Here is a 14,410-nt window from a genome sequence, read left to right on the forward strand (position 1 = left end):
TCCATCTAAGACTCACTCTTGACGCGTGTCTCGGTCACGTGATACATTTATCCGTCCCACCCTAAAGGCCGGTCCGTGAAAATATTTTCTGACATTAAACCAGTCTGTGGCCCAAAAAAGGTTGGGGACCACTGATCTAAGTTATCTCCAGTTATTCACCGTTATAAACAATGCTAGAGCAGACACCCATCATTCTATGCATGTCTTTGCACCTTGAGTGGGTACTTTTATAGGACAAAGTCTAAAAATGGAATCATTAGGCTGAATAACATGCATATTTTTCATTTTAATGGACATATTTTGAAAGGCAATTTGTGAATTTTGTCATAGGCTGTTTATTTCAAGACTGAAGGGTATATTTCTAGTACTGAGCACAGCGGTTCTCAGTTTGGGTAGCACTGCCCCAGGAAGAGTGCCAGATAAAATGCTCAGCCCCAGCGAGATTTAAATTTCAGGTGAACAATAATTTTGTAGTGTATGTATGTTCCAAATGTTGAATGGAATATATCTATAGATACCTATATCTATAGATATATATAGATAGATCTCAAAAAAGTATTAGCCATTTATCTGAAATAGAAATTTAACTGGGCATCCTGTATTTTTATTTGCTAAATCTGAGAACCTTACCCCAGGGGACATCTGACATGTTTGAAGAAATTCCTCCCAACATCTAGTGGATGGAGACCAGGGGTGCTACTAAGCACTCTGCAGTGCACAAGGCAGCCCCTACAATGAAGCATGATCTGGCCTGACCAGGCGGTGGCGCAGTGGATAGAGCATCGGACTGGGATGTGGGGGACCCAGGTTCAAGACTACGAGGTCACCAGCTTGAGTGCGGCCTTATCTGGTTTGAGCAAAGCTCACCAGCTTGGATCCAAGGTCGCTGGCTCAAGCAAGGGGTTACTCGGTCTGCTGAAGGCCCACGGTCAAGGCACATATGAGAAAGCAATCAATAAACAACTAAAGTGCCCCAACGAAAAACTGATGATTGATGCTTCTCATCTCTCTCCATTCCTATCTGTCTGTCCCTATCTATCCCTCTCTCTGACTCTCACTCTGTCTCTGTAAAAATAAATAAAAAATTAAAGAATGATCTGGCCCAAACGGCAGCAATGCTGAGGCTGAGAAACCATGGTGTGAAGAAAGCTGCAATCATTCAGAAAATGTCCCCGGTTCTATAATGCAGCTGAGCACAGAGGACAGCTGTAAAGCCTGTAGCCATGGCCACCATCACAGCCGCCTGGCCCATGCAGGTTCGCATTGGATTCGGACAGACAATAATAAAACAATGGAGCCAAGAACTGGTGGGCCATTAACTTTAATCCTAGCTTTGACCCGGCGGGCAAGTAAAAACACACACTGGGCTTCAAAACCCACTCATTCAGTGCTCACAAAGCTACTGATTTATCCGAGTTTCCTAGAATCAAAGGTTTCTAGGCTAACCAGCTTTATTCACCTCTGTTCCCCATCTCCTTCTCTCTGCATAAACTCTGCACAAACTGGCTTCTCCTTCAACACTCCGCCATCTTGGCTGCTTCTCCTGGCCTCCTCCACATGGCCTCTCTCTTCTCTCCTCTCTGCTCTCTCCTCTAATGCTAATCTCAGGAACTGAGAGAAAGCAAGTCTGCCCCACTTTATAGTGTAGAAACCAAAACCTTTAACCCAATATACAAATAAGAAAGTCTCTGATACAAAGTCTCTTATCTGAGGCATAATGGGATTCCTCATGAGAGTGCACCACTCTACATCAAAAAGGGTGGGAAAGGTTTAGTCCCAAAACCAAGCTCCCGGTTACAAGGATCCTGCCTGCCCACAGCCCGCCTCCAATACACATTAATATAATCACATCCATCCCAAGCAAGAAGGGCAACCAATATCATCACCTGGGTAATGGGCTTTCGCAGGAGCAGCGCCATCTTTAACAAAGTGAGCATAATATATTTTATCTGCCCAACACCTTCTCTCTGCACAAATTCTGTACAAACTGGCTTCTCCTTCAGCACTCTGCCATCTTGGCTGCCTCTCCTCTGCAATGCTAGTTTCAGGAAGTGAGCGAGAGAGAGCCCCTAGTCTCCCTTATTTTATAGTATAGAAATGAAAGCATTTAAGCCAATATACAAATAAGGAAGTCTCTGATACAAAGCCACCTATCTGAGGCATAAATGGGATTCCTCGTAAGAGTGCAGCACCCCACATCATGCAACAGTCAAGGGTGTGGGGAAAAGCTCAGTTTTGAGATGATCTTAGTATTAAAAGGGCGGGAAAGGCTTAGTCTTAAAACTAAGCCTTAGGCTATAAGGACCCTGCTGGCTTACAGCCTGTCCCCCACACCCAATGCAAACTATAAGCGAGCAAACATATACATCATATTTGCAAACTTATTTGACCCACAGTAGCTGTACACACTGACATAGCCTTTGAGCTGCAGCCCTGCAGCCTCAGAGAGGAGTCTGACACTTCCATCCTGCCCCCGGCGGGTAGAGGCCAGTGTGCCCTGAGATGCTTCTGAGAACCACGCCCAGCTCTTGGGAGCAGTGTGTCAAGAAGCACATTCTCATAAGTAAAAGTTCAGCTGTATGCCTTACTAGGGCCTTCACATCAGGAAACCTCATTTTCCATATGTCTTGGAATCCGTACCAAGATGCCTTTTAAGAGATTTGGAATAGAGAAGCGATTTTTCCTGCTGGTTTTCAAGTCCCAGTAAAGTATTAGGACTGAGGGAGTTGTCCAGCTGGCTCCGGTTTGGGACTGCCTGTCTTCCCCACACAGCCTCCCTGTCCCGGGACAGCCTAATCAAAGTCTCCCTCTATATCCGTTAATGGCAACAGGCCTCGGCCCTCCACTGATGTCGTTCCCAAAAATGATTCTTCCAAGAGATGAGTGCGTCACCTCTGAGCTAGGGCCAAGTGATGGAGATTTCTGGATTTTCCATTATGTCCAACCAGCATTCTTTAATTCCCCCTTTTGAAGCAGTTAGGGTCCATGTGGGAGATGGTAGGGTGCAGGTATAGGCAACGGACAAGGGTCTTCCAAATGTCAAGCTAGGGCATCAGAAAATCCCCATATAAGGTTCTTTTCAGAGGTGAAAGCTGCTACTTCCTTATTTTCCACAATCCACTTGGCCTGCTGCCCTGCTGAATTTTGTCCACCGAGGAATGTAGTTCTTTTCTCCCTTCTATATCTTTCTTGAGGGGGTTAAGATATGGGGCACCCACATGACAGCATTTCCAACCACAAGCTCCTCTTCCCATGATTGCTTTCAAAGTTTTCTGTCTGTATCATTGTGTGTGTGTGTGTGTGTGTGTGTGTGTGTGTGTGTGTGTGTGTGTGTATGCGTGTGTATGAGAGAGAGAGACAGAGAGAGAGCCAGGGACAGACAGACAGGAAGGGAGAGAGATGAGAAGCATCAATACTTCCTTGCGGTACCTTACTTGTTAATTGATTGCTTTCTCATATGTGCCTTGGCCGGGGGGTTCCAGTCGAGCCAGTGACCCCTTGCTCAAGCCAGCGACCTTGGGCTTTAAGCCAGCAACCATGGGGTCATGTCTATGAGTCTGCACTCAAGCCGGTGACCATGGGATTTCAAACCTGGGTCCTCTGCGTCCCAGACCAATGCTCTATCCACTGCACCACATCCTGGTCAGGCTCCTTCTGTATCGTTTTTTATTGGAATAAAAAGTTATTTGTTCTTAATGTTCAAATTTTTTTAAGTAAATGCTGAAAAGCACAGAGAAGAAAGTCCCCCCCCAGTCCCACCACTGGGAGATAACCATTAGTAGCATTTAGAGGGTAGCCTCCTAAATGCATTTTTATTTTTATATTTTTTTACAAATTTGGCATTGATCTGTGTAGGTGACTTTGTCATCTTCTGTTATCACTTAACAATACCCTCTGAGGACATGAACAGACACTTCTCCCAGGAAGAGATACAAATGGCCAACAGATATATGAAAAGATGCTCAGCTTCATTAGTTATTAGAGAAATGCAAATCTAAACTACAATGAGATACCACCTCACCCCTGTTAGATTAACTATTATCAACAAGACAGGTAATAGCAAATGTTGGAGAAGCTGCGGAGAAAAGGGAACTCTCATCCACTGTTGGTGGGACTGTAAAGTAGTACAACCATTATGGAGGAAAGTATGGTGGTTCCTCAAAACACCGCAAATAGAACTACCTTATGACCCAGCAATCCCTCTACTGGGTATATACTCCAAAACCTCAGAAACATTGATACGTAAAGACACATGTAGCCCCATGTTCATTGCAGCACTGTTCACAGTGGCCAAGACATGGAAACAACCAAAAAGCCCTTCAATAGAAGACTGGATAAAGAAGATGTGGCACATATACACTATGGAATACTACTCAGCCATAAGAAATGATGACATCAGATCATTTACAGCAAAATGGTGGGATCTTGATAACATTATACGGAGTGAAATAAGTAAATCAGAAAAAAACAAGAACTACATGATTCCATACATTGGTGGAACATAAAAACGAGACTAAGAGACATGGACAAGAGTGTGGTGGTTACCAGGGGTGGGCGGAGGGAGGACATGGGAGGGAGGGAGGGAGAGAGTTAGGGGGAGGGGGAGGGGGAGGGGCACAGAGAACTAGATAGAGGGTGGCGGAGGACAATCTGACTTTGGGCGAGGGGTATGCAACATAATTTAATGACAAAATAACCTAGACATGTTTTCTTTGAATATATGTACCCTGATTTATTAATGTCATCCCATTACCATTAATAAAAATTTATAAAAAAACAAAAAACAAAAAAAAACAATACCCTCTGAACATCTTGACATGGGGTTAAATATTGTCCTGGCGCCTGACAACCACCAGCTGCCAATACAGGGCCTCCCAAAACAATAGCCCCTGGAAGGAGGCAGTGCTCTGGGCATCTCTCACAGGCAGTGCTCTGGGCATCGCTCATAGGCTGCTTGGATAGCGTCAAAGCTGGCATTATCTCCAATGTGTATCTCTAACTTTTTATTCCAGTAGTGTACATACAGAACTCAGCACGTGTCAAAAAGGTACAGTTCAATGAATTTTCAAAAACACCCATGGAACCGGTATTTGGATCAAGAAACAGAAACAATAGCCTACCCAAAGACCCACCGAAGACCTGCTCCCCTCTGGGCGCCTGTCCTCACCCCCAGCGATGAACCATATCTTAACCTCTCCGTGACAGATTACTTACGCCTGTTTTTTATCCAACCTCTTCCACTCAATATCATGTTTGTGAGCTTCCTCCACTGTGGCTTGTAGTTGTAGTGTGTTCAGTCTCGTATAGTAGTGTATTTCATTGCGTGAATATACAAGTTGGTATCCATCCTTCTGTTGGGAGTTTTCTGCTAAGCAGTGTCTATGTTTCTGTTGGATAGATACCTGGGCATGGAATTGCTGGTCATAGGTATGTCTCTAGATTTAGTGGATTCTGCAAAACAGTTTCCTCAAGTGGTTGTACCCATTTACATTCCCTCCGACAGTGTACATTCATTCTGTTTGTGCCACATCCTCACCGGCCCTTTAATGTGTTAGGTCGTGCCTAGAAGGGGGCCAGGCCAGACGTGAAGATAAAACAATTCATTGGAGCATTTTCATGCAGATAGGCTGAGATCCTGAGCAGTGTCAGCCCCAAAAGGCAGAAAAGCCCTTGCAGATGTAGGATGGGGTCTGGCCCCGGTCTGGCGTGATTTCTCACCCAGGGTGAAAACTTCTGGTACCTAGAGGTTAAACAATGGGGGAGGGCGGTGATAGCCAGAGGCCAGATTCCGAGAAAACAGGTATTGAAGCCAGAGGCCAGATTCCAGCCTTTGGGGGGTTGCTTTCTTCTGGCCGGACCAGCCTTACCCAATGAACTTGGAGAAGAGGCCAGTCATTGTCCCATGTCCCCAGCCCCACGGGGCTCCAAGGAAGCCAACCCAGTTCTACATCTGGATGTTTCCTGATTCAGGTAACCTTTCTCGTGTTCTCACTGCCCCCTGCAGATGTGAATGAGTGTGGAGAGAAACCCCGGCCATGCCAACATAGATGTGTGAACACACATGGAAGCTACAAGTGCTTTTGCCTCAGTGGCCACGTGCTCATGCCGGATGCCTCCTGTGCCTGTAAGTGTCAACAGCCAGGCTGCTGTTAGTCAACCTTTCCCCATTGGACGCTTGGGGGAAAGTTGACTTGAGTGATTAACAAAAACAAAAACAACAAAAACTAACATGGCCCTGGACTAAAATATCTTTGAGCACTTTTTTTTAAAATTGGGTAAAATACATTTAATACAAAACTCGCCATGTTAACCATTTCAAAGAATACAGTTCAACGGCATTTTATACATTCACAATATTGTACAATGCTCATCACTAATTTCGGGACATCTTCTTCACCCCAAAAGCAAACTCTCCCCATTAGCAATCACCTCCATTCCTCTGATGACAATGCATCTGCTTTCTGTCTCTATGGATGTGGCTATTATATAAAACCACTAGCTGAGGAAAAAATGAATTCTGTATCTATATATATGTAGGAATGTATCGGGTTTCTTCATGGAAATAAACGTGTGGAATAAAATAAGCATATTGTTTTAGGAAGGTGATAAATTTAAATTCCATCTTGAGACATCAATCCCAGCAACCACCTTTCTCACGCCCTTTGCCCCACGCTAAAAGATTAGTGGCTGTTGTTGCAAATATACTCTGATTCACATTCCTGAGAAGAAAAGCCTTTCTGTGATAAAGAGAAAGCATGTCCTGTGGGAAGGTGAGAGTCTATACCCATTCATTTATAGAGAAGGAAGGCTTTTCAGGTAAAAGGTAAACCCATCCTCCCTGCCTGCCTCCCCTCCTCCCTCTCCTCTCCCCATCTCTCTTTTCACTGCCCTGCAGCCCCCAACCAGTCTGGAGTCTGTGCCTTCTGCCAGCTTCTTCGAGTTGCAGAGTCTCGTGGACTCCCCAGCCTGTGCTGGGCTTTCCTGCCACTGTGAAAACCTGGCTGATGCATGGCTCGCTGCTTCCCTGCTCACATCCTTGTGCTGTCCCCCCTTGGCAAAGTGCCTTAACACCACAGTCATCTAGATTCTTCATTAGCAGGCAGGCTGAAGAGATAAGCAGGAATTCAAAGAGGCTTTAAAAAAATCCTCACTGTTATAAATTAAACAGAAACCCACAAAAGATAAATACATAGCTTAATGAATTCTTATATGGTGAGCACCCATGTAACTACTACCAAATAGAACTTTGCCAGAATCCCAGCCCACCCCCGTGGGAACCACTAGCTAGGCTTTTACAGTAATCACTTAACATTTTTGAAAAGATATATACTAATGGATGCTTCTAAAACATCCTATGAAAGACATGCCAAAAAACATGTCTTTCTTCAAATGGAAAGATAGAATTAAGTAACTTTGATGATTAATTTTAAAAGAAGACAACTAAAGAGAAGGAAGAAGAAACTAGAAATAGAAACAGCGGTAGGTGTTTATTACATTACCTTACCCTGTGTATGTAACCCTATGCCATCTTCGTCTATTTCTACACAGGTAAGGGTGGCCTGTGCCTCCCTGTTTATAGCTCAAAGTGCCAAGGTAGCCCTGGACCTCTCTCCTGGATGTTGATTTGAGTATTTCGCTTGGTCCTTTGCAGTCTCTTTTGCCCAGCTGGGTGATGGGCATCCTATGGAAGGGGTGGGTGAAGGGAATATATTCACCATGCTTGCCTGTTGTAGAAGCTTGTGATTCACACATACTGGACTCCTGTTGAGGAAATGCATTCTTGTGAGATAAGTTATGTTTCGCAATGAGTGACAGAAAAATTCAACTAAATCATCTCATTTGCTTAAAAAAAAAGAGCTGGAGGCAAGGCAGTTTCACAACAGCTGAGCAAGGACTCTATCTCTGCCATCCTCAGGGTACTGATTTCATTCTTGTGCTTGTTGCCTCAGAGTCACAATGTGGCTGCCCTTGCTTCAGATATCACACATACATTTAAGATAGGCAAGGCGCCTGACCTGTGGTGGCACAGTGGGTAAAGCGTCGACCTGGAATGCTGAGGTCGCCGGTTCGAAACCCTGGGCTTGCCTGGTCAAGGCACATATGGGAGTTGATGATTCCAGCCCCTCCCCCCGTCTCTCTCTCTCTCTCTCCCTCTCTCTCTTTTCTCTAAAATGAATTAAAAAAAAATAAGGTTTAAGATAGGCAAGGCAAAGGGGAAAGGAGTGATGCCAATGAATGAACACCTTTATCATGACCACCCCTTTTACTATTAATTTATTTAATTTCTTTGGCCATCCCTTTACATTTATTTTTTTAAATGGAATGACTGTCCCTTTATCATGCAGCAGCATCTTTCCCAGAAGTCCCACTCCTTCCAGCAGACTCATCTATGTATCTCTTTGGCCACAACCGGGTCACATGGCCAGTCCTTTTTGCTGCAAGGAAAACTAGGGGGAAAACGAGTACCTGGCCTTGTGATAGCAACAGCAAGAGAAGAGAGGGGTCAGAGTGCCTTTCTGGCATCCGTTCAGTTGTATTGGCCACATGTTTAAAACTGGCACCTGAATGACCAAGTCCTGACTCAAGTGACCCTCACTGAGCCTAGACATGCATGGAGAGATCTCTGGAGTAGATTCTTTTACCCCAATTCCTCAGATTGACCCCCTGCATCAGTGCTTGGATTTCAACCTTACAGAGACCAGCCGGATGCCATAAAGGAGGGATTAGAGCTCGTGCAGGAGGAGAGACAGATGTAGCCTGGAAATTGAAGGGTGCGAGTCCTACCTAAAGACAGTCACATTCAATACACTGGCCTACGAAACAGACCATGGGGCCACCAAGGCGCCGCCCTGCCCAGATTCCATTTGGTTCTCAAGCAATGAAGTTTATCCTCAAATTCCGTTCCGTGTGTTCCATTGAACATCCCAGAACTCAGAGACAGTTTCCCAGCGGCACTATTCGGTCATCTCGGCAGGAAAAGGCTAATCTTTTTCTACTTTCTCAGACTCCAGGACGTGCGCCAGGACACACTGCCAGTACAGCTGTGAGGACACGGAGGACGGACCCCGGTGCCTGTGCCCGTCCCTGGGACTCCGCCTGGCCGCCAATGGGAGAGTTTGCATCGGTAGAGCAGCGGGCCTCACCTCCACGCCCAGTCCCCTTCCTTCATCCCTCTACTTAATTCCTCCGTTTTCATTTATCACACTCTGCTTGTTGACTAGACATTGCAAGCTCCTAAAAGTCAATTTTACATACATTTCTGAGACATTGTTACCCACGTATGCTCTAGGCACACTTTACAGTGCTAGAAAAAAACACTATTATTTTGGAGTTGTCTAATGCCATACTGGGAAAAGAATTAAAATAATTTTATTTTGGTATATTTACCTTGCACATGTTACTCCAGCCACCAAACTATATATCCTTATAGTATGGTACTTAATTATATTGCATCAAATATACATAATATTTAGAGCAAGGAGCACATAGCATTAAGAAGTGATGTCCAGCTAAATCAGGATGTTGAAAGTTCTTAATCTTTTTGATTTAAATAAGAAAGTAGCAGTATAATTTAATGTTCTTCCAACTACAATAGAAATATTTTTCACTCAAAGTGCTAGAAGTTTATTTATCCTAAATGTACATGACTTGGTAAACTGCATTTAGAAAGCTCAGCCAGGACCTGGCCGGTTGGCTCAGTGGTACGATTCCCGGCCAGGGCACACAGGAGAAGCGCCCATCTGCTTCTCCACCCCTCCCCTTCCTCTCTGTCTCTCTCTTCCCCTCCCGCAGCCGAGGCTCCACTGGAGCAAAGATGGACCAGGCGCTGGGGATGGCTCCTTGGCCTCTGCCCCAGGCGCTAGAGTGGCTCTGGTCACGGCAGAGCGACGCCCCGGAGGGGCAGAGCATCGCCCCCTGGTGGGCAGAGCGTTGCCCCTGGTGGGCATGCCGGGTGGATCCCTGTCTGACTGTCTCTCCCCGTTTCCGCCTTCAGAAAAATACAGAAAAAAAAAAAAAAAAGAAAGCTCAGCCAGGCCCTGGCTGGATAGCTTGGTTGGTTGGAGCATCGTCCCAATGCACAGAGGTTGCCAGTTCACTCTCTGGTCAGGGCACATAGAGGAGCAGATCAGTGTTTCTGTCTCTCTCTTCCTCTCTCTCTAAAATAATCAATAAATAATGTTTTTAAATTTAAAAAGGAAAACTCAGTCAAGTACATCCTAAATCAGTTAAATACTTTTAAAAAATTATGTAAATTAAAAATTTGGCCTGACCTGTGGTGGCGCAGTGGATAAAGCGTCGACCTGGAAATGCTGAGGTCGCCGGTTCGAAACCCTGGGCTTGCCTGGTCAAGGCACATATGGGAGTTGATGTTTTCTGCTACTCCCCCCCTTCTCTCTCTCCCCCTCTCTCTCTCCTTTCTAAAAAAAAATGAATAAAAAAAAGTTTGCCTCTGCTCTTTGACAGCAATCAAAGATTTAGTTAGAATCACAGGTTTGGTACTCTGTAATAAAATAAGATTTCTACAACAAGGCTAATCCCTGACCAAACTGAATCCACGTTTTCACCCACCTCTTGGATTAGTCGGATGCTATTTTTATTGGAAAGGGAAAAGGAGATACAGGAAAGTGATCACTGAAAAATCATTTTTGTCAGTCTACCACTTGTGTCTTTTTTTATTATTATTTATTGATTTTTAGAGAGAGAGGAGAGAGAGAGAAGGGGGAGGAGCAGGAATCATCAACTCCCATATGTGCCTTGACCAGGATAGCCCAAGGTTTCGAACTGGCAACCTCAGTGTTCCAGGTCGACGCTTTATCCCACTGCGCCACCACAGGTCAGGCTACTTGTGTCTTATTTTAAGAATGCAAAGGAGCCTGACCTGTGGTGGCGCAGTGGATGAAGCATCGACTGGAACGCTGAGGTCGCCAGTTCGAAACCCTACACTTGCCTGGTCAAGGCACATATGGGAGTTGATGCTTCCTCCTCCTCCCTCCTTCTCTCTCCCCCCCCTCTCTAAAATGAATAAATAAAACGTTTGAAAAAAAAGAATGCAGATGAAACAGTAAACCAGCAGCAACTTGTATGTTTAACCACATTTCTAAAGTAACTGCATAACAACTACGTATTTGATTTGATATCTGAAAGTGAACACAAAGCCCGAGTCTCAGGGGTTCAGTGAACAGAGCTGTCACTCCTCTGTAACATGCCTGTCTGTGCTAGGAAGGGCAGGAAGCCTGTTGTCTGCTATAGTTGCATCGTTACATCATTATACTTGACCCACAGTTATGTATAAGTACATTCTTAGGAAACCACATTTCTGTGATTTGGGTCAACATTGCAGGACTTGGAGGAGCCTGCTAAATGAAATAATTCTTTGTAAAATACAAAATTTAAATGTTTGTGTATTCAGTTTGCTTAAAGTGTAGCTATCTGACTCTATTTTCAAAAATTGTATATGCTATGCAGTATACGGAACTAGAAAAACATTTACTCACTCAGCAAACATGTAATGTGTGTATGCAGATATGTGCGTTGTGCGTGTGTGTCTCAGAGGGCGAGTGCTTTTCCTGCTATCACTGACACCTGGTTCTCCATCCTAGATATCGATGAATGTGCCTCGGGCAAAGCCATCTGCCCCTACAATCGAAGATGTGTGAACACATTTGGAAGCTACTACTGCAAATGTCATGTTGGTTTCGAACTAAAATATATCAGTGGCCGATATGACTGTGTAGGTAAGATTTCATGGCAGCTTTTTCTTTTCCCTGTCCTCGCCAAACCTGTAGGCTTTCTCTACAGCTATTTCAACTTGATCTATTAGTTGAACAATCTTTGGTACCAACCAGCTTAACAACACAGAAAGTTACATTCTTTTTTTTTTTTTTTTTTTTTTTTTTTGCTTTTCTGGCACTTAGGGAACTCTGATGACATCAATTATATGAAGCCAGGTCAGGAAAGATTTAAACTAAGGAACTTCAGTCTGTATAGCTCTGTTATGAGGCCAAATATCTTGAGATGATTTTTGTGGTCTTTTTTAAAATAATGGGTTTGTTTTTTGGGTTTTTTTTAATATTTGATTCTTTGTCCAGGTACCTAAGAGTGGGAACAACAAAGCAGTTTTTATATTTGATAAAAGGAAGAATAGCAAGGCTGTTTAACCTGGATCTCAGTGATCTGTTCACGACAGTCGCCGTTGGGGCGGCTTTAGAAAGACAGCGGAAGGAGACGAGGCGTGTGCTCTCTCCTCTCTCCTCTTCAGCCCTTTCACAATTCAAGCTTCCACGTGCCCTAAAATGTCCCCTTTGCAGGGCCACTAAAACGACTCTGCTAAGATTCTGGTGTCAGTGAGCTGTGGGACATTCGCAGAGCTCTTGGGTACATCCCCATCGCCCTGACATTCTGTGGGATGAGGCCTGTCCTACCACAAGGGGAAGTTCAGGCTCCCTGTAGAATCCTAGTCACATCACAGGTGTGGCTAACATGTGCAGGCCATGGATAGCTGACACTTGGGGAAGAAGTCGGATATCATTCAATCCTGCTCTCCGAGCGACCAGGATGCATCCTGTGTAACCTCATTGGGCCAATGCTCAGTTCCTGGGTTTTAAACTATCTTGTGAAGCTTCCACAGCTCTTTCCTCTAATCTTCTCAAACACAAAGGCCACCCTAGACAGGCTGGTAAGACCCTGTTTCTCTCGGGGTTGGACCCCACACCGTTCGCAGACGCGTCCAGCTCTGTATTCGGGGAAGCTGCGCCACAGAGCAGAGGCCTGTTCCCTGATACCTAGAGGAACAGGGCGTGAAGTCACATGGAGAGCTTTCAAAGGAAATGAACCTCTGTGATATTAAAGGCATTTTAGATTAGTATCTGAGCTCCCTTTGTGGCCCAATTAAAAACAATAGGCTATTTTCTATGCATATGTCTACAAGAGCATAGCTCAAAAGCAGGATGAGGAAGGGGACTGATGAAGTCCGCACCTGGGTGGAACTCGGCATACTTTCCTAGTCGCAATCCAGCAGACAAGCTCGGACCAGCCTGACCTTGCCCCTGGCATTCTATGAACAAAATGCCTATATATTCAGATGATGTCAGTGGCTCCCAGCCAGTCTTTCCCTTTGTTGGTGAGGAGTTCCAAGCCCTTCGATGTATAGAATTTATTTCCTGATGTTTTGATTCAGTTCTAAATTAGCAGATGAAACAGTTAAGAAAATAACCTAGACATTTTACAGATTTCAGCAGTATTGATAAATAGATGAAATTGCTGTGGGAGTCATGATCTATAGACATACTTCCCACCCACTTGATATCATGTGAGATGGGGCTCTGGCCAAGGCACTGGGGGTTATGAACATCTCTCAGTTGTTTGTTTGTGGTAGTGATGGTTGGCTCAAGTGTAAGGGGTGGTAGTCTTTCAGCATGCCCTGTCACCACAAGCTTGTTCACGGGATCATGGGATGTTCACATTTTTAGATATAAATGAATGTGCTATGAATACCCATACGTGCAGCCACTACGCCAATTGCCTCAATACCCAAGGATCCTTCAAGTGCAAGTGCAAGCAGGGATATAAAGGCAGTGGACTGCAGTGTTCTGGTAAGTAGCATTTGGTCATGGTGTCTTAGCTAGACCCAAGAAAGCACTCTCTCCATGTCTCCTTCCTCCCCTCATCTGCACCCCACCCTGGGGGCGCGTGTGCCTGCAGTATTTGAAACTTAAACTCTGCCTCGTCTTATCTTTTCTACCAATTGGGCCACATCTCTAACACTACAATGAGTTGTAGGCACTAAATTTATTTTTTATTGTTTTTAATTTTTTTAAATTTTTACTTATTGATTTTTTTTTCCTGTATTTTTCTGAAGCCAGAAACGGGGAGAGACAGTCCTACAGACTCCCGCATGCGCCCGACCGGGACCCACCCAGCACGCCCACCAGGGGGCCACGTTCTGCCCACCAGGGGGCGATGCTCTGCCCCTCCGGGGCTTCGCTCTGTTGTGACCAGAGCCACTCTAGCGCCTGGGGCAGAGGCCGAGGAGCCATCCCCAGCGCCTGGGCCATCTTTGCTCCAATGGAGCCTCGGCTGCGGGAGGGGAAGAGAGAGACAGAGAGGAAGGAGAGGAGGAGGGGTGAAGAAGCAGATGGGCACTTCTCCTGTGTGCCCTGGCCGGGAATCGAACCCAGGACTTCCGCACGCCAGGCTGACACTCTGCCACTGAGCCAACCGGCCAGGGCCTTACTTATTGATTTTAATGAGAGAGGAAGAGAGAAAGAGAGAGAGAGAGAGAGAAAAAGAGAGAGAGAGAGAAAGAGAGAGAGAGACAGAAACATCACTCTGTTCCTGTATGTGTCCTGACCAGTAATCAAACCAAGAACCTCTGTGCTTCTGGACGATGTTCTCAACCCAGCCATCTGGC

The 14,410-nt window shown here is 45.2% G+C and overlaps 1 protein-coding gene across 2 annotated transcripts in view; it reads left to right on the top strand.

Moving 5' to 3' along the window:
- EGFL6 (EGF like domain multiple 6) overlaps positions 1–14,410 on the top strand; it is a 55,609-nt gene that overhangs the window by 26,202 nt on the left and 14,997 nt on the right. For both annotated transcript variants that reach the window (XM_066356549.1, XM_066356550.1), the window contains exons 4-7: positions 6,005–6,124; positions 9,005–9,124; positions 11,601–11,735; positions 13,470–13,592. In XM_066356549.1, coding sequence (XP_066212646.1) covers positions 6,005–6,124; positions 9,005–9,124; positions 11,601–11,735; positions 13,470–13,592 — 498 coding nt within the window. The remainder of the gene's footprint in view (positions 1–6,004; positions 6,125–9,004; positions 9,125–11,600; positions 11,736–13,469; positions 13,593–14,410) is intronic.

The sequence above is a fragment of the Saccopteryx leptura genome, chromosome X (assembly GCF_036850995.1).
Source record: "Saccopteryx leptura isolate mSacLep1 chromosome X, mSacLep1_pri_phased_curated, whole genome shotgun sequence".
In the NCBI taxonomy this organism is placed as follows: domain Eukaryota; kingdom Metazoa; phylum Chordata; class Mammalia; order Chiroptera; family Emballonuridae; genus Saccopteryx; species Saccopteryx leptura.